This window comes from Leptinotarsa decemlineata, unplaced genomic scaffold (genome assembly GCF_025532065.1).
Source record: "Leptinotarsa decemlineata unplaced genomic scaffold, Ldec_3_MD MMD2_tig00026314_RagTag_RagTag, whole genome shotgun sequence".
NCBI lineage: Eukaryota > Metazoa > Arthropoda > Insecta > Coleoptera > Chrysomelidae > Leptinotarsa > Leptinotarsa decemlineata.
Genome location: NW_027412684.1, coordinates 15,774,071 through 15,795,186, shown reverse-complemented (window position 1 = coordinate 15,795,186; position 21,116 = coordinate 15,774,071). Strand labels below are relative to the sequence as shown.

General features: G+C 36.6%; 1 protein-coding gene across 1 annotated transcript in view; it reads right to left on the bottom strand.

Annotated features, from left to right (window-relative positions):
* The window catches only part of Ey (eyeless), a 124,941-nt gene that overhangs the window by 76,934 nt on the left and 26,891 nt on the right, over nt 1–21,116 (bottom strand). Inside the window, exons 3-4 of the mRNA XM_074181696.1 lie at nt 19,638–19,803; nt 17,281–17,461 (exon numbers count right to left, since the gene is read on the bottom strand). Coding sequence (XP_074037797.1) covers nt 17,281–17,461; nt 19,638–19,803 — 347 coding nt within the window. The remainder of the gene's footprint in view (nt 1–17,280; nt 17,462–19,637; nt 19,804–21,116) is intronic.

Genomic DNA, 21,116 nt, shown 5'->3' with positions numbered 1-21,116 from the left:
CACAGAAGTGCGTTGGTTATCAAAAGGTAACAACTGTCTGACTCGATTTTACAATCTGTCTGAGTCTGTAATAGAGTTCTTAGAAAACAAAGACAAAGAATTGCACGACAACCTCCTCACTTCAAAGAATGATATTGCGTACTTGACAGACCTGTATAAATTATGGAATGATGTAAATTTCCAACTTCAAGGTGACGACTTGAATTTGATTAAAATAAAAAATGTCATTGCTGCTTTTGTAGCCAAATTTCTTTTACATACAAGAATAATATCGGCAGACGTGAGTTTCGCAATTTCTCAAATTTGTCAGCAGTATCCTTCAAAAACGACGTATTGCTTGTTTACTGCCAACGTTTGGAAAACCTCCACAGTGATTTAGCAGAACGATTCCATGACATTTTAAAATTGGAAATACCGGACTGGACTTTTTCAAATGTCATCACAGCAGGATCACCTCAGCTGGAAGAAGAACTCATAGAACTGATAACGAACGAAGAAATAAAAATAAAATTCAAAAATGGATACCAAGAATTTTGGCTAAAAAAGCCAATCCCGCAATTGGCAGGGAAACTTGTTAAAATTCATCAAATTCATTAGATTAGTTTTAAAATTCAAATTGAAATGTTTGTTTTAATAACATGAATAAAAGTTTTCCTAATATTACAAAATAGTGTTTTACATTACCCTCATCAAAAAGTCTTATTTTCACATGACACACATAATTTAATTATTAAAATAATGACTGCGATTGTGATTCTCAAGATGTAGTGAAGTAAAAAAAAATGGGGGGCGCTAGAAAATAATTAATTCTTGAAGTGGACGGTAGACAAAATAAGTTTGAGAACCTCTGATTTAAAGGTATTATATTACGTTATCTCAAACCACATGACAACTTTTTGAGGTTCCAGTGTCTCTTACGTGATGGTAAGAGAAATCACATGACTGATAGGGAATGAAATCCAAAGCCTAGACCACTATATGAGAAATATTTGTGTCAAAATATAAAAACTATTCTGCAGATGTCGATGCACCAAATTGATATTTGATTCCCTTATGTTCCCGAAATTCATTTATACAAAACTTCCTTACTGAGTTTATCAGTAGGTATTTAATGAATGTCAGAAATGGTTGCTTCGAAATAACCTCTTCAATAGGCTAGGCTTTTACTAAACCGAAAAAGTTAGCTAAAAAACAACTCCAAGCTGCCTAAGCATTTGTTAAAAGGACTACAAAAATTTGAAACGCAAATAGGATAGATACAAAAATGGAACCCTATTTCCCAGACGAATTTCTTTAAATCACTGCATCATAATTCAAAAAAGTATTAAACTCTTTGATTCTGGTACAAATCTATCACCCTTGAATGGTCTCCGAATAAAACTTTGCCTCTCTTTCGAGGTGCGACTTCCTGAACCGTTAATCGCATCAGAGATAATTTCTTCAAAACAAATCCACGTATTTGATGTGAAATAAACTTAAACTGAACGCTCCCAAACATTCCCGTTCCAAGCAAATTATTAGCATCAACCTCAACCTCGCGCACTCCAACAAGGAGAGGTCGATACGGGATCATCTAATATTCAGAAGAGCGAAGTTTCATAAGAGGCTCGTCAGGCAGGTTAAACTGATGATTACACACTGATTAAAAGGGGCCTCGATGCTGCTGTTATCACAAGCTTATGCTGCCGTTTAACGCGGGGGAGGAGATATTTCTTCGGTCGCTCGTTCTCCCTGGAAAACGATGATTTGCCAAAATGGAAGGTGACTGACACGCGTTGAGTATCATAGATACATTTAGGAGAAAGAAAGTAAACGAACTCAGACAAAATAATCGTATATACTGGGTAGATGTTCAAGACTCAATAGGCGAAGAGGCTAAGTTTAACAACTGTTTCCAGTGCTTTAATTTTTCCATAACCTTCCACAAATTCAACTTCCCAATTCATTTATAAAATACAGATTTGATCAAACAGTGTAAACGTTTCGTATTTTTTTTTTGGCGTGGTCAACCTTTGATGTTCATATAAAAAGCGGTGGCGAAACTTTGAATCGGTGCTGATCAACTGTATCAAAAAGTTTTACAAACTCTGAAATTTTGAAAGGTTTTCCACAAAGGAAGTAAAAAACCTTTTTCTTTTTCGTTATATCCCACTATGTTTTCCACGTTTTATTAACTATTTGGTGGTGATTCACTATTAATAAAATGCCAGTTGAAACGTAATTAAGAACAAATATAGCAGAACTCTTCGCATAATTGTCTAAGAAGAACCTTCTTCTATTACTTCTGATTCTTGTTTCACTTTCATCACCTCCAATTTTACACCAAAACTTTCGCGAGCTGCTCTTTCTTTCAGCGCGGACTCTTTGAATAATCCCATTGAAGACTATGCGTCTTCTTCAAACAATCTTTCCATAATTTTTTCATTGTTGATGCCAATCACAAACACGTCACGCATAACTACTTTTAGTTCGGGACCAAAATCACAAGTTGAAGCCAAGTTTTTACTAGCTTCCCATTCGGAAACACTTTCGTTTAAATTCCGCTGTGATGAATAAAATTTTAGACGTTCTGCAAAATAGGACTTGACCGTGGAAAAATGATTTTTGAGCAATTTAAGTAGTTCACTATAACTTTTTTTTCCGTCAAGTCAGGAACACACAAATTTCTCAATAAAATGTAGCACGATTCTGATAAAGTATTGAGAAGAATAGCTTTTTTACGTCTTTCATCGTCTACTGCATTTGCTATGAAAAACTGTGACAACCTTTCACTGAACACTGAGAAATCCGATGATTTTGGATCGAAGGTGTTTAATGTTCCCAGCAATCCTGAACTGGATGCCATTTTATTGGAAATACAATCACTTATTTCGATAAATTGATCGAAAAAAAAAATTTGAACCACAAGGCTCGTAGGTTTTGAAGAAATATCCTCGTCGCCACTTGTTATATCCTGAAAATTTTCAGGTAAGACCAAAGTGTGGAAATTATAACACCGCTACGTTAATTTGAACTGTTTTATTTCGCAGTCTAATTATCAACTAACAATGTGTTCTGCTTATCGCAGGTCGACAGAAAGGTACAAAAAAGGACACTGTTTTTATATGTGAAGGTTAATGAGCAAACCAATATATGACAGATTATAAGAACCGATAGTTTACCTCATTCTTTTTTATCCATAGGGTCAGTAGTCAACGGATTTTCTTTGTGCAGACAAGTTCGGACGTTGCAACTATGACCTAATCTAGTTCTGGTATCATCTAGTTATGTCGAAGTTTTTAAAATTTTCTTATAAAACTTTGATGGAAATAATTTATCAGGCGAAAGTGCAAAATATTTATTAAAAATAATGTAATACTCAGCGTCAGAGTTTTGGCGAATATGAATCGGACAAATTGTAGAATTAATTGCTTCGAAAAATAGTTTCATCGCGTGCAAAATGAGCACAAAAATGAAATTCTGGTTGTCAAAAATATTATTAAACTCATTCAAGTTTGATATTTTCATTTAGTAAACGAATTAGTTTTATAATTGAATCTGTGTCATCAATTTTTATTAAATATAACAAAAATATACAGATTTATGAATGGGATTTAAAAATAGTGGATTTCCACATTTCACATCTGGAAAATTTCTTCCTATTCATACAGCATAAATAGGGTTAGCTCGCATTATAACGATTTGGTGTTGGGAAAAAAAAACTCCAGTAATATTCAGGAAGCTACTTTGAAAAGAGGCTTCTGCTTATAGGAGAAACAGAGACTATGGCAATTTCATATGGAGTGTCACAAGAAACTTTGCTGTATCTCACGAAGGAATCCCAACGCTAAAAGTTTCGGAAGAACCTTGATTGGTTTCGCTGACGATATTGCATTGGTGATTAGGACGAGAACTGAAGAAATGCTAACTATAATCACGAAACGTATGTTGCACATTGTAACTGAGTGGCTGATGTAGAGCAAGTAGTTGAACTTGGCTCCACGAAAAACTTTAACGGGCAGAATTGTGAATACATTGGACTTTAGTTCGAGAGCAGTACTTATTAGCTGTACGGAGAATCTAAAAGACTTGGGCGTTGAAGAGAAGCATGGAGATGGAAGTGCAAGTGAGGAAAGTTACAGAAAAGCCAACAAAGCTATAAAAGTACTGAAAAAAATTGATGCTGGGAATTTGTTGTTCTATAAAATTTGGAGGCTGCTATATTCAGTGGTGGATTCCATACTTCTAAGTAGCTGAAGTATGATATGAAGCCGTGGGGACTCAAATTCACAGGAAAATCCTACCAAAAATACAAAGATAAACGAAAATACTCATAACCAATGTATACAGGACCGAGTTAACAAGAGCTCTAATGATAGTAAAGATGTTTACGATTTTTTTAAAATCGAATATTCTGAGCGAAAGGAGTGAATATATAGTGATATATATATATATATTTGACGAAGAGCATAATAATTGGAGTAACCGCTAAACATCAATTTATGTTAATTAAACATACTGTTTCTAAAATAAACATTCCAAAAACTGTCAAGATTTTATGTAATTCAAATAGGGGTTTGCAGGAGTCTCGATTTTTGGCATTACACATGAATCTTATAGCCCTTTTCTGAATGAAGAAGACTGCATTTGAGTTTTGCAACATACTCCCCAGAAAGGAATTCCATACCTTAAATGTGACTGAACAAGTGAGAAATAAGCCGATTTAGCGGCAGACAAACCAAGATTCTTATATGTTATTCTCACTGCAAAATGTGATCGGAAAATTTGAGTTTATTGTCAATCATTACCCCCAAAAATTTAGTACTAGGTCTGTTTTCAATTATCCTGTCCGCGTCCTGTGTTGGTAAAAATAAAGCAGCGGAATGATATTGAATTTGTTTTTGGAAATATTGAAAGACAGCAGATTAGTGTCGTACCACTTTTTATCTGCACTTATATTCTCGTGTAGATTACATAAAGTTTTATAACGCTACAATATTATGATGTCATCAACAAATAGGGTGAATTTTCCTTTTAAATCGATGGATGCTAAATCGTTTATGTATAGCAGGAAAAGTATCGGTCCCAGTATTGAACCTTGTGGTTCGCCATTTTTTATTTCGCCTTCTGATGAGGATGATGAGATTTTCACAATCTGACTTCTTCCTGTGAGATAATTTTCGAACCATTATGGATGACATAGGAAGGAATAGAGAACTAAGATCATCCACGTTTACACCCACCATAGATTAACACTTTAAATAAAGTAATAATATCACATGAAGTCACACACCAAAACAAAATAGTGAACTGAATGGTTGATTGTTGTTGTAGCCTACCGTTTCCACATAGTCTGTGTTTACAAAAACACAGACAGACAAAACACCGAAATCTTTTGATGTTGAAACTTCTTTTTCCTTTTTTTATTAGGGACAAAACACAAGTACTACAGGAAAATCCTTAAGGCTCTCTCAGAACGGTACCTGTCCGAAAGTAGCGATTCACATTGGATTGGAAACATAAACGCAGTTCTCTAAATGAAAGAAATCTCAAACAATGAAGTTCGAGGTGTACTTAGTTGAACCTCAAAAAGATAAGCAGCCACAATCCATCGTGTATTTCTGATATGTACCGCTATTGGTGGAATAAAATGTGCCAATTCACTTGAACACTTCCCGTGAGAGTATCTATAAAAGAGAAACAAATCTGTAGCCTTCTTTCGATGTTCCAGACAATCCAGACTATCAAGGTTCGCTCTTCCAATCAGGCGGATGGGTCTTTTCTGGATGGAATCCAGCAGCTTCAGGGTATGCTTAGGGGTGGAGCTCCATACATGAGAACAATACTCCAAAGAAGGATCTGAGCTTTATACAGCATCAGACGTTGCTGAGGTGTGTACAGTTTTCTAGTTCGAAACAGTGTTCCAAGCAGCCTCTGCAATTCCAGCGACGTGGCTGTGCCAAGATATATTGGAGTTCATTTTAACCCCCAATGAATCGAAGCAGAAAGCGGAATTTTCTATCTTGACATTATCATATCCGGTTTGGAGACATTTATCTTTTTGGAGAAAACCGATGCCTGGATTTTTCTGGCATTGAATTGAACCTGGTTACTTCCACCTCAATTCGAAATCATTTCTAGAACCTCATTAAGATACGCAACCTCCTGCTGACGGTGAGATATTTCATTGTTGACTAAAACAGACGCACGCAATGCAACGTTTACAAAATGTTTCTTATTTCGACAACTCAAGTTTTTGTTTTGTTGAAATCGACACAGTTGCTGTTTTGTCCGTTTGGTGGAGATCCACCTCAATGAACATAGTCGCCGAAACCGAAGACCAGGCGCGTATACAGCTTTCGTTTACAGGGGGGGTAATTGCGGAGGAAAATATTTTCACCATACCACCATTTCAACAAGAAAAAAAATGCATACTGGCCTTTTCACCAACTCACCTTTCACAATGACTTGAATTATTAGGAAACTGTGAAATAAAAACGTCAGATTTTTTAACATAAATAAAATAAGAAAGTATAAATAACTAAAAATTTCAATAAAAATAAACTTTAGATTTCAGAGAAAAACAACATTTTTTTGTCTTTGGCAAGGTGAGTAAAAATGAACAATGATATTCGTTGTACTTATCATACTACATACCAATATAGGTAGATTCATTGAAAAGTACATCTCACTTATTGTATGGAAGATTATGCAACAGATAAATTAAATGATAAATTCTAGTTTTCGGTTTTTCTTATTGACATATCGATCTATTACTGCATTAGCTTCTATGAGTAAGTCCCAGGCATGTACATGTAATAGTGCTAGACCAGTTAAACGATCCTGACTCGTTGTGAATCTGAGCCAAGTTTTGAGGCGCCTTAAGGCTGAAAAACTTCGCTCTGCTAAAGCGACACTGCTTGGCCAGATCAAATTCAACATCATGCATTTTTTAATTAAAGGAAAAATGTCAGAATCGCACTTTTTAAAAGCGTCATCTATGGAAGTGGGAACATCACTAACGTTCTGCCAGAACTGTCTGTATAGTTCAATTTCCCCAGAAATACCTGAAACTATATAGTCTTCTGATATACTCTCTAATTTTGATAAATATTTGGAGATATTGCCAATTGCTGATTGAATTTCTTCAATATTTTTTGAATTTACCACTCGAAAATAAACATTTTATTATCATTGAATATTGTACAAAGATCACCAATTATATTGTCCAAGAGTGGAATGAATACTAATATTCGATAATAATCTTCTGGGTCATAGCACTCTGGATTGGACCGATGAACCTGTGATTTTGTTATTCTGGGCAGTATTATTGATACACCTAATTCAGATGCTATATTCCTCACCTGTTCAAAAATAACGTGGAAATGCCTCGTTGCATTTTGACGTTTGTCTCTTAATGTTTTAATAATGGATTTTATTAAATGGCCTTGGTTTGTAGAATTTTGCTTGCATTCACAGTTATGCTCAAAACTTCGCTCAAGCAATAAAGGGAAACTAGAAAATTTGTGGTCAATATAAAAGTCTTGAAACATTCAGCTCTTGAAGAAGATTCTGGTTCACGCCATTCCGCTATATGTTCTAAACATTCTATAATGTTTTTAAAGGAACTTTTGAAAAGTATTACTGCATCATGCCTATCTATCCATCGAGTATCACACAAAGATTTCAATTTTCTCTGATTCATTTGCTTCAATACAAAAGACCGCTTAGAGGAGTCATTAACAGCTCCTTTTTGCTCTCCTAACTTTAAATTATAAGTATCCGTGCCAATACTAACACAATTATCTAAATTCAAGTTGAGCTTTTTCAAAAAATTTATAACGGTCTCAGCTAGTACTTCGCCAGTTACTTCAGGAGCAAAAACACTGTTAACTTATATACATAGTGCGGAAAATTTAAATAAAACACAATATTCAAAGTACAATATGTATGGACTCTTAAAGATGCAATTCAAACTTCACAATTATTCGCACTGACCGGCACTGAATGACAAGCGTCAGTAGCACTTTATAGTCGTTTGACCAATAACATTGCAGTTTCCAGCAGAAATGTGCGGCATATCAAAAAGAGTCGGTATTTCCCTCTAATTACTTGATTCTTACATATTACAGGGTTACAGGGACTAACAGTAAAATAAAATTGTAATTGATTTCTCACTAATTTATATTATTTTTTTATATCTACGGATATTTTTTTCATACATATATATGATGTGACTGATCATGGGGGGGGGTAATTACCCCCTTTACCCCTCGCTGTATACGCGCCTGCCGAAGACATTGTAATATCAGTGAGTATAAGGATTTAGGTAGGATTTTTCATACAATATCTACCCGTTATTTTCCAAAATTCATGTAACCTGCTACAAGTCAGAAGAATGTACGAAACGTTATCAAGAAAAGGAATTTACTCATTTATCAATTACTTTTTCACAACATCCTAAAATCGTCCACTAAAATCATATCATATGAATTCATTATCTGGAACTGTACACTAACAACATACTCATGGCGTCGTGCCTGTCAGTTTTACTTCGGTTACAAATTTCGATAAGATCGCTCAAAGTACTCGATGGGGAGCTTTTATTAAAATCTCTTTCTAATCTCCAGCTCTAATAACGTAATAAGTTTTTTGGTCGAGAGCTCTGCAATAGAGCTAAACGCGATTGGCACGTGTTCGGCACGTGCCTCCAACAGATTATTGCACATTACGAATTTTCAACAGTACCCCTCCACCAGCCCCAGCACCCTTTCGAAATCGTTGTCTCGGATGAAAAACTACGTTTTTCTCACTAAAATTCGCGTAATTGTCGGTTGTCGGGTAGACGCGTGTCGTTTTTTAATACTTTTTGAAATGCGATCATTACAATTCGATGACTTATTGGTCGTTAATAAATTTTACTAGCGTTTCTAGGAAAATTAGTTTTTGTACATCACGCAAAAATGTATATCCCAAAAATATTTAAAAAAACTCCTTCAGGACAGGATATATTCAGTTTGTTTGACAATGCATTTCATTAGTTCTGACTTCCATTGTCTGATATGATATAAATTGATTTGAAGTTCCTGAAAGAATCTGTGAAAAAATTAAAAAGATTAGCTGAAAAAACAATTTTATTGAGCAAAAAACTGAAATTACAATGAAATAACATACTAGCAACAACCAAAAAAAATTAATTATTAACACGAGCTGAAAAATTTAAAAAAATATTAACAAGAGATAAAAATTCAAAATATAAAATCATAAGATTCCACTACGTTTCGATTGTCAGTATCCACAATCGTCAGTTATCATCCGAAGACGATTGTGGATATAACAATAGAAACGTCGTGAAATAACTTGGTTTGGCATCTTTTAATTTTATATTTTTAATTTTCATTTCTTTTTCAGCTCGTGTTAATAATTCAATTTTTTTTTGTTTTTTTTTTGTTGTTGCTTGTATGTGATTGTAATTTCATTTTCATTTTCTCACAGATTCCTTCAGGAATTTCAAATCAATTTATATCATATAGATAATGGAAGATAATGGAACTGATTATAGGCATATATTCAGTTCTCAAAATTGTGTCAGTTGTTTATAAAGAACTTCATTCTTGATTTTAAAACTTTACGGTAAGTTAACTGAATGCCATTTTTATACTTGCTGATCATTTATATTAAAGGCTTTCCATCTGTCTTCAGAACCTTTCTATTCACAGGTCATCAAATTTTTCAACAAATATCTGAGAGTTGAAAACCAGAGCCTAAACGCAACTCATTAATGAATCAATGTATGATTCATTTATGATTCAATCTATGAGATCGACAGACAACACAATCCTTGAATGTCAGTGATAAACCTGGCTTTACAAGGAGGTCAGTTGCAAAGACAAACTTCAACATCAACCGTAGGCGAGATTATTTTTCTGTCTTCCACTGCAAGGCAACTATTTGAAAACCAGAGTCCAAACAAATATCAGCTTTAGATGACAGTTATCCAAGTAGAACAGATTAATATTATCTCATAGTCATCATAATAACAGATCTACGAACACATTGGAGAGCTGATAGCGGACAAAAATAGATTGACCCAGGGAATTGAAGAAGAAAATGGTTCAATAAGATACAAAAAAAACCGGAGGATATACCCGTTGACACACATGTGAAAACCCTCATAAAGTATCGATCTAAGAAAAGAACTGAAGAAGTGCTTCAATAGATTAGGGATTAACTCATCAGAGGACATTCGAACAAAATAGATTTAGAAACCTCAACTACAGTTTTCCACCCCTTACAACCTTGGGGTAAACCAAATAAATTACTGACTGAGTGTCTTTTTGGTAGTACAAGACGTCAGGTCAATTTCGATATTGTAACTTTTTCAGTGGTTATGAAAAAAATTGTTATACAAATTTTATGTACCTCCTTTAAGGGTCTGTATCTTAACAAGGGATGCTCCAATGAAGTTTCTTCATATGAAAGATCCTATCTAAGGAATCACCTCCTTTAATGTTTTACACTTATTCAGTTGAACCCCGTTTGAATGAGAGGCACTAAATTAAAGCAGTCAAATGATTCTGAAGATTTCTTGAGTATTTTCTGATAGGTGTCAGTCCATTAACCTACAGGTTAATGGGTAGGGAGTTGAGACTGGTCTGAACAAAGTGTTCCTTTAGATGATTTGAAAATAGGTAATATTTCTGCAAGTATATGAATCTAATTATCGCCTCAAGGAAGGGAATGATTATACAATCACAATAGGTTTTTAAAAGGTTTCATTTTTATACATCTTATTAAAAGTATTGAAGACAGAAGAATCAAACTAAAATTGTTGTTCGCTACACAGTGGAAGTCTTCTTTTGATATGTACCGGAAAGTTCTACGGCGACGTCGAAAGACAATCTCGAACTCGGATCCGTATATTGAGCCGGTGGTGTGGAATTATGCTGCGTAATGTGAGGGGTCGAAGGCAGCAAACCGTAAAGAGTGTGTAGTCGACTCGGTGCGGAGGGTGCATAGATTTGCCGCCTGTTTCACAAGAAAAGCGAGCTGCATCCGCCCGCATCCGCCGCCACCCTTTCCTCCATCCTTGACCTAAACCAAATATCAACACTTCGATTTTATCCTCTGCTTTTTCTTTTAAGTCATCTATCGATCGTGAGTTTTCCTGAATTGATTAAACGGTAGTTGTGTTTCAAATGTGCCCTTGCAAAATTGCACAGGACATCTAACAATCGATATGGTGAGATTTTTAACCCTCTGTTCAGCTTCAATATGTTTTTCATACATCAATGAAATGAATTCAGAAAGAATACAACAGGAGGATCGATTTTTTCTATGTCTCAAAAAACACGCAACCTCTTGGATTTGATGTAAAGGTTTTCAAGAAATGATTTCTAATAAATTCCCTACAACAGTTATACATTGCCTTATATTCGCTTGAAAGATGAATGGCTTGTTCCTTTGTTACTCAGTTTGCTTTTACAGTTTTTTTGTTGGATGGCCTTCAAACGGACAATGTCCAATAAAAAGCCCTTGAGTTTTGGGTGAATACTTTTTCAGTTCTTCTATTGTTTTCTTAGAAGTTCCCTTACTGAATGATTTTTTGTGTGTTCTTAGAGCTAATGTAGCCTGGTTCTTTGAGAGAACATGATTCCATTTATTCACTAAGAATTTTAGGACCCAGTGGCACCTACGGCCTAATGACTTCGACAATTGCGAAACTAGCCAAACGTCACACCCATGCTCAATCCCTAAAGAGATGGGATGAAATCAAAAGATAAAAATCTTGGCAGGATCATTCTGAGCGACCCTGGGAAGCTGCCGCCGGAGAAATATCTGGCAATGACCAGGAAAAATCGACGTTAATTAGCAGGATTTCTGACTGGCCACTGTCAACTAAGAAAACACCTCCACAATATGGGGCTAATGGGCACACCTCTAAGCAGGATGTGTGAACAGGAAGATGAAACTGTCAGGAATATCCTATAGGAATGTCCGAAGTTATCGTCAATAAGAAATGTCTCCCAGAGACCTGTCCACCTTCCTGGAAAGGACAGGATGGACGATGACCTAGGAGGACAACTCCTCGGGAGGATGTACAATGGGTCCTAGACCACCATCCAACACTCTCCATCGGCGACTTCAACGCAAAGTCGCGCGACTGGAACTGCAGGAATGGAAACACGAGAGAAGAATTCGAGGACATCGCGGTAGTAGCACCGAACACCCCAACAGACTACCCGCGAGAAAACCAAGTCCCAGATATTCTCGACATCACACTAGTGCAAAACATCGAAACTACGGAGATGGAAACACTAGAAGAAGGTTCGTCAGACCACAACCCCATCCTATTTACGATAGGAAGAGATGAAGTGGAAACAGACAACCCAACAAAGCGGGTCATAGACTGGATGAGATTCCAGCGAGCCATACACGGTGCGATGGGTGAGATACCACTCATCGAAACAAAAACGGATCTGGAGAACACCATACAACAGCTGCAATAGGCGATCACCCAAACGATGGAAAGAAGCGCACGGAAAGTCCCAGTCCTGCGCTATAAATTCCAAGAGCACCTTCCACCAGAAACGATGGAACTGATAAGAATAAGAAGACGCCTGAAAAGACAGTACGAAAGGACACGTGCACCTATGGACAAAAGGTGCATGCAGAGAGCCAACAAGATACTGAAAGAAGAATTGAAAGCTATCCGAGAAAGACAATGGACTGCCCGTCTGGAAGAACTAAACACTGAAGACCAGTCTGCATGGAGAATGCAGAAAGTACTCAGGAACGGACCTCGACATCCATGCCCACCAATACATGGCGAGCAAGGAATCATCTACACTGACGAAGGCGGAGGCATTCGCAGACAACTTCGTAAGGCAGTGCAGAGAGAATGACGTCCCGTTCATGGACGAGGTAGACGAAATAGAGAGGCAGGTGGAAAAAACGGTACGAAGACTGAGACAACGAACGGACAACGCGCAACCCCTGGCCCCGACATCTCCCCAGGAAGTGAAAGACATACTAAGACGTCTATCCACTCGAAAAGCACCAGGCCCTTGACAACATAACAAACCGGGCACTGAAAGTACTACCGCGCAAGGGTATAGCAGCCATAATTAACATCATAAATGCTATACTCAGATTGCAGCACTTACCGTACCCGTTCAAAGAGGCAACGGTTATCCACATCTCGAAGCCCAAGAAGAACCACCTGTTCCCAGACAATCACAGGCCAATTAGCTTACTTCCTTCCATAAGCAAAGTGGCGGAGCGTGTCATCTTGAGAACTAGAGAGAACTAGAAACTCTCTCGGATGAGCAATTCGGTTTTAGTTCGGAACACTCGACAGAGCTGCAAGTCCTGAGGGTAGTAGACTTTGCGACCGAGGGCTTCAACCTCGGCAGAAAAGGACACAACACCGGAGCTATCTTCTCAGACGTCTCCAAAGCGTTTGGCATGACGGACTACTGGCCAAAATGAGCGATTTCGGATATTCAAAACCAATGGTAAGATTAATTCATTTTTTTCTAGCTCACAGGCGATGACGTTGCAGAGTAGGAGATGAATTATCAACAGTTCGACTACTGGAAGCAGGAGTCCTGCAAGGAGCAGTCCTTTCGCCACACCTCTCCTCCGTATACAAAGCGGACGTGCCCAAGCCAGAGAACAACTTTAACAAGTTGGCGCTCTTCGCGGACGACACGGCCCTGCTGGCGAGATCCACGAGCCAAGTGCATGTTACAAGGTACTTGCAACAACAGGCGAACAGATTAGAGGAGTGGGCCAACCTGTGGAAGATCAGTATAAACCCTGAGAAGAGTCAGGCAATTCTGTTCACTCGCAGGTTTGTACAACCGGAGGGCAACGTCACCTTCAACGGACAAGATATTCCGTGGACCGGAGATCAACCTTAGACAGGAGATCAACATTTCAGTCTCATGTACGGCAGAGAATTGGAATGGCCAGACACTCCAGACAACGGCTGGCACCAATCATAGGACGCAAAAGTAACATGGGGTTGAAAGTGAAGTTGCTGATGATCAAAACCGTTCTCACTGCACTGCACTGCATGCACTGCCTGGGGCCAGTGCGCACAGACATACAGGAAGAGCTTACAGTTTTTCATGAACGCGAGTGTAAGGGCCGCCGTAAACGCACCGTACTACATCCCCAATAGATTTATATACAGAGACTTAGACCTGGATGCGCAATTTGTGGACGTGTATATGAGAGAACACGCAGATAGCGTGTTCGATAGAATCAGGTCGCACAACAACCCAGCGCTACGCGATCTAAACGATGCGTTGAACATGGAAGACCCCAGGTTCCGAGAAAGGGACAAACACTCAAGGCCGACGAAACAGAATCTACGACCACCCCCACGATTCGCCGTCAGGCGACTCCGGTAACCATATTAATCAGACTTTCTTTCAGCAAGTTCACCGCAGAACAACTCGACCGCGATTCAATTATCCTTAGATTCCCTGAGGAACGCTCTACACTAATAACAATAGCCGCCGGTTAGTTTTTGGGGGCCCCCATGCAAAAATTCAGTTACGTGACAAAACACTTTTACCGATCGCGAAAGAATAGCACCTAAAGGCTGACTTTCGACCAAAAGAGGTCAGATGTCAATCTTGCTGAAGTGCCCATCAGTAAGTTGAGGACCACTCGGAGTGCGGGGGTGGATGGAGTGGGGTAGTAGGTTCTCCTCGCTAAATAGCTGGGGGGAAGCTTCTACTTCAAGGCACTCAACCCGGGAGGGGGCATGGGGGGTACAATGGGTCACATGTGGTGTAAGTGCTGTGGGCTTACAATCCCCCTTCCTGCTCTACAGATACAGATACACTTCCTTCTGTTGTTTGAGTAACTGATTCAAATGTATTCTTTGTTGTTAAATCATCCATAAACATGTTTGAATCTCAAAGAAGCAAGCCCTTGTACCTTGCTCAATTTATTGAGAACAACCCCTTGTTTCATCTTTCAAAGCAAAGAGGCATATGTTATGATGGGTAAAACCACCATTTTAATACATCATAACTGGTTTCAACCCCGACTTACGTGACTTTGGCAAGCATTAGTACTACCTCTGCGTTCCTTTCCTGCTGTCTGAATGGTGCTTGCATGTCAATCTGAGAAGTATGATTACTCCCAGATGTTTAACCTCCCCTGACATTTATATGTCTTCATTTTGGATTTCTAGAGGTCTTAGACCCTTCGCTTAATGCTACTATAGTCTCGTTACTAGTCTCTTGGGCCGAACATGCAATCTATCCACCTGCAGCTTATATCGTCCATCCTTTCCTTCAATATCTAAATGATTGACTCTAAGGATAAACTATTGAATATACCCCCAATATTTAAGAAGAAAGTACTACCGTGTACGTGTAAGCACATTTTGTTTGATGAACAAAGATGTAGCCATTTTCATAAACATATCTGATCTATATGAATATTTATCCCGATGCACTGGTATTTTAGTGAGATAAACGTACCAAATACAGCCGCTAAGAAATGTTTCTTATGTTTTCAGTGCAAATGATGTGAGATCATCTTTCATGACTGAACTTTTTCATCCAAAAACAACAAATTTTCCAGTTTTAAAATAAATCAATAGTGAAAAAACATTTTTTTCATTTACAATCACTGAGAAGAAGAAAATAAAACTTTAAACTGAATCAAACCCACATTACATTACACAATTTATATGATACGAAAGCTTATCGCGAAATAAGCCCTGATAACATAACTTTTTCTTCAGAATTACTCACGTCAAGATAAAGTTACAGATTGTATTCGTCTCTCTACATAGATAAGTCTTGTAATAAGCTTTTCTAAAGTTTATTTTCTTCTTCTTGGAGTTTATAAATAAAAACTTATTGAAAATTATTTTCCACTATACATTTATTTTATTTTTCAATAATCACTAGACATGTTCCTTAGTCTTCTAATTTCATTCAATGTGCCAAAGTAACATGGTCAGTTTCTACCACATTTGGTCGAGCACCGCCAAACCGTCCCTACCCCTTTCCGAGTTATAACTCTTTCAAATTGGTAGGGCGACCATCTTGTTTTCCGCCATTTTTATTATTGTTTCGTTGAACACTTCCATTTGATATCCATATCATGGGGATGCATTAAACATAGTTCATCATCTTGGGAGGTGCATCATATTGGATTCAGAGTGTTGTCATGTTATTTTTCAAATTATTTCATTTGAGACCCATATCATGAAGGTGCATAAAAAACTAGTCCACCATATTGGGCGGTCTGCCATGGTGGAATTAGAATGACTTTAGTTAGCTATAGCCATGCATTGTCATCCAAATTAAATGTGTATGCAAAATTTCGGCTCAAGTGGTTGACGATAACTGCTTCAAAATTAATTTGTAAGATTTGATCCAAAATAACATACCTACATACATACCTACATACGTACAAACAATGCAAAACAAATAAAAGCATGTTATGACGAAGTTTTTAGGCACGTTCTTAGACTTCAATCTATACTTCAGAAATTGTATCGATCATATCAACAAGAAAGTAAATAGTGGGTATCATGCCATTCTGCAAATGAAGAACATCTTCGATACGTTTCAACTCATCAATATGCCCTCATATATCCCTTTATATTCTATAATATAGTTGTCTGGGGTAATGCAGTATCATCTCAAAGACTGCTGATATCACAAATGAGAATAATACGCCTGATTTTCGGAATTAAACGTACAGATTCTTGCAAACCCTACTTTATTGAAAATAATATCCTCATTGTGCCATGTATATCCATCATGAAATCATTATTGGCAATCAAAATACAACTCTCTAACCACCCGACAAGTGGTGATAATCACATCTATAATACAAGATACGGTACTCGCTTGCAGATACCACAACATAGAGCAACTCTTTTCGAAAATGCCCTTTCTTTCACAGGGGTTCAACTATACAATGAGCTGCCTGAGGATACTGCCAGTGAGAGGAATTACAGAATATTCAAAAACAAATTGAGAAAGCTTCACTAAATGTTACCATAAAGTAGATGAATTTTTTATTGAGTGACTATGGTGCCTGAATGCATTTTAAATGTATTTTGAATATGTATTTTATGCTCTTAGGTACATGAAGGGTGATAATTATCATAATATTACTTCATAATTTTTACAATTATTCAAGATTTTATATATACATGTGCTGTGTTTTCTATTTTTGACCCTGGCTTGTAAACAGCAAAAGCAGCAAAAGCAGCGAAATGTCTCCATTAACTGATGCAGTAAAAGTAGTACTCACGCTCGGTATATTGTCGTTGGTACAGACTCCTTCCTGCAACAATCGGTCTCTGATTTCCCAGGCGAAAATCGAGGGGCACTCTCTTTTGTAGGATGAGATTTTCGAAACTACTTCCGCCGTGGCTACTCTCGGTTTCGATCCGCCGATGGCTCTAGGCCTGATCGATCCAGTCTCGTAGTATCTGGGAACGGAAAAAGTTAAGGTGCTTTACAGACATCAAATATCTGAAATGGCAATGGTTTCAAGTGAGAAAAATTCAAATAGTATCATCTATAGCGCTGACAGTTCTGTAGTGAATATGTCCTTCAGTGGGAATGAAAAACAGTGGAAAAAATAGATAGAAAGCGAATGAGAGAATACAAAGGTTGCAGTCACAATTATTCGAAAATCACTACATACATACAGTTCCTTGCTGTGTCTGTCTCTAGGTATGAAAGCGACAAACTAAAAAAATACTGGCACTTGCCATATCCTACTGTGTAGAGGGAGTCAATTTTTCGAATTAATTTCGAATTACTTATTTCATAGAATAGAATAGAGTAGAATATTTATTTAACTATATACTATATACAAAAGTACATTTATAGCAAGTCAGTTAGATAAAAAATACATAAAGATATATTAAAAATATATAAAAAATACCTAGAAGGACATAGTAGCGACAAATAAAGATTGTCACGTTGAGTATACTTATGATCATTCTGATATAAAAAATGAAATAGTGATGATATTTATCAGAGCACTTCTGAGAAAACAGAGTCGAGCGAGTAGGATCTGAAAGGAGTATTCAAAGACGTACTTCAAGATGTTGCATATATTCTTTAAACTCAACCACTGAATAGAAGCAGTGCTGCAAAAAATAAGTGATACATTGAACAGATCTAAGTTATTATGATATTGGTTTCCCAGCTTCAAAATACGAAACATCGGACTGTTCAAAGCATAATTGATATGGAAAATATGTATATGAAGAATGTCAGGATTTCTCGTATTTTTTTTAATATGGAAAGTTATCAGTTGAAGTAGTTCTGGGCAGTTTATCTCATTATTTATTAATTTGAAGAGGAAACTCGAGGTTCATAGAAATTCTCCTATCTTCCAGTGATTTTATATTTAACTTGATTAAGAGTTGACTGTACTCATATCAAAGTGAAAAGTACAATCCTTAAAAATGTCTTTCGAACATTCTCAATTTTTTGCCATAAAAAAGATGTAAGGTAGATAAAAAAATTAATTCATACGAATTATGCAATGAAGACAACAATATTCATAAACATAAAATAGTGGACTGTTGGAAAATAAGGCGGATGTTCAAATTTAGCATGTTTAGTTTATTGGTGAGAGGTATAAAAGTTGAACGACAAAATTGTTTCAAAGAATTTGCATCAAATTTCGTGTAATAAATGGAATTAAGTGCACAAAAACACTCGAAATGTTGACAGTGGCATAAGGTGTTTGTAATCCGAGTCAAATTTTTTTTTACAAGAGTATTGCATTTCTGGTGATTGGAAAAAGTGATGGTTTTGGGGGTTTCCAATTTTTTGTCATTAAATTCAGTTCCAAAGAAGTATAGGTACGCTTCGAAAATTTATCACCCTAGAAATATATGAATGGCGTCGAATAGACCAATTTTGTCACCCAATGAAGAAGATGAATCACGAAACCAGCATATGTAGGTACCAGTATTCAAAAATGAAACATGATTTTAAATGAATCGAAGAATAAAAAAGAGAGGAATTTGATGAATTTTGTATTTTTTTTTCTAATATCAATTCAAGAGTGACAAAAATATCTTAGCGGATAAAAACATACATAACGACAACGATAAATTATAAAAAGATCATACCTGTGTGGTTCATTTCGAATAATTGTGTATTGAACAGTATACGATTTTGGATCGGCGATTTTAGCTGATCATTTTCAGTTTGAATACAAACAAAATACATTTTCCTTAATGTTCTTTTATTTAGAGATAGTCAACTGTGTCTATGAACCAGGAAACGAAGAAATATTTCTAAAAATGTCAACAAAATTCAGGATGCAAAGTATTTCACAAAAGTATAGTATTTACATAAATATTTGCCCAAATATGTATGCAAACCTGTATGCATAATTTTTTTAAATATTTCTTATGTACATATATTATGTACTTGTTATGCACTGTTTGGAACCTTTGGTGTAGTAATGAATATTACTGGATTTTTTTCCCAACCCCAAACCGTTATTATAAACTTCCTCTTGAAGATGATCACTTGGTGATCGAAACATGTGTCGAGGAGTTGAAATAACGGTTTGGTGTTGGGAAAAACTCCAGTAATATTATTCACAGGTATTATGGTGTATAAATAAATATATACCTGCCCAGGATCTTGGAGACGCATCCGTTGGAGACTTGGAGGATTCTTGAGATGTCGCAGGGCCGGGCTCCCGAATGTGCCAGTTCGACGATTTTCTGCCGGGTAGAATCGGGCAAGGGTCGCCCCCCGACAAACACTCCTCCTAGTTGGTTCACGCCGCTATGCCCTGTCCACAGTCATACTATCATTAGTTTTTCTCTAATTAAAAAAAAAATAATACGGGGTTTATTCAGAATACAGAAGCTTTGTTTTCTCAATTACTGTAATACGAGAGAAATGCAGGCAGCTGTATTCCAATCTACCACGCGAATCTAACAATTACAGTGTGTCTCAAATTTTATTCAAGAAAAATATATCGCTTCCAACATTAATCCTTGAAAATCTACTTATATTGAATTTCTTATTGAAACGTCATCTTGAACTGAACGCTACACAGGCTTCAACAGCTACCTTTGATATAAAAATCACGAGACTGTTCTAATTTGAAATGAGGTACACTGTATATCAACTAAAAATAATGTATAACTGTGCACACCATATAGGGCGTAGTAACAAATTTCCAGTTCGTTGTTGAAACTATCTCACTTCACAATGTGAACACATCTGACATTGAAAATCTTCCATCAAAAATACTCATGAAATGGATTCTCATCATGAAAGATTTTTTTTCAGTTACTAATCTGGATGAGTTGAACGTTACAACGTTTCGTTGACCCTCCAAATAGATCATTAATTTAATTTTGATGGTTCATTGACATAACATCGAATGAGTTCTCATTTCAGTGAAACGTCTCCAGGTTTCTCCAAGACAACTTGATTTACCTGGAAAAGAAAAATTAGATAAGAATACAATGAAAAGTTTTCTATAGTAAAAACAGACAGACAAAACTGTAACTAAATGTAACTCAAAACAACATTATTGCATGTGTAAACACAATTTTCATCGAACGTTATCAAAATGGTTTGGTAACGCTAACAATTTAGAAAATAGTATTAGCGTTATCAAAACGGATTCAATGGATTGTGAAAACATCTACTTTGAACTGTGTGAAAATTCAATGACAAAAATCCTCTAATGCGAAAGAAAGTGATGTTTTCAATCAGTTGAACGGCATGATGACTGGGGAAATCAAGACCTGCGTAGACTGTTCAATATATAAAGTGAATGTTCAAATTTCGCGCGCTATGTAAAATCGATTAGCGTTTTTTATTTTTTTATGTCGTTACTCTTTTCAAATATACTTTCACAATGGGGAATGTTCCTCCTGACGAAAATCAAGTAGTTCTCATAAAAGAGCTCTACAACAACGCATTTTAAACTTATCATTTCAACCTTTTTCTTTGAAAAATTATTTAAATACTTAAAAAAGAAGAATGAAATAATGCATTCAACATTTAAAGGGATTCGTTTCTATTTCACCATTTGGCAACATCGGTTATAGCTAATAAAGGACAATGAATCTGTTACCTGTATGAGAC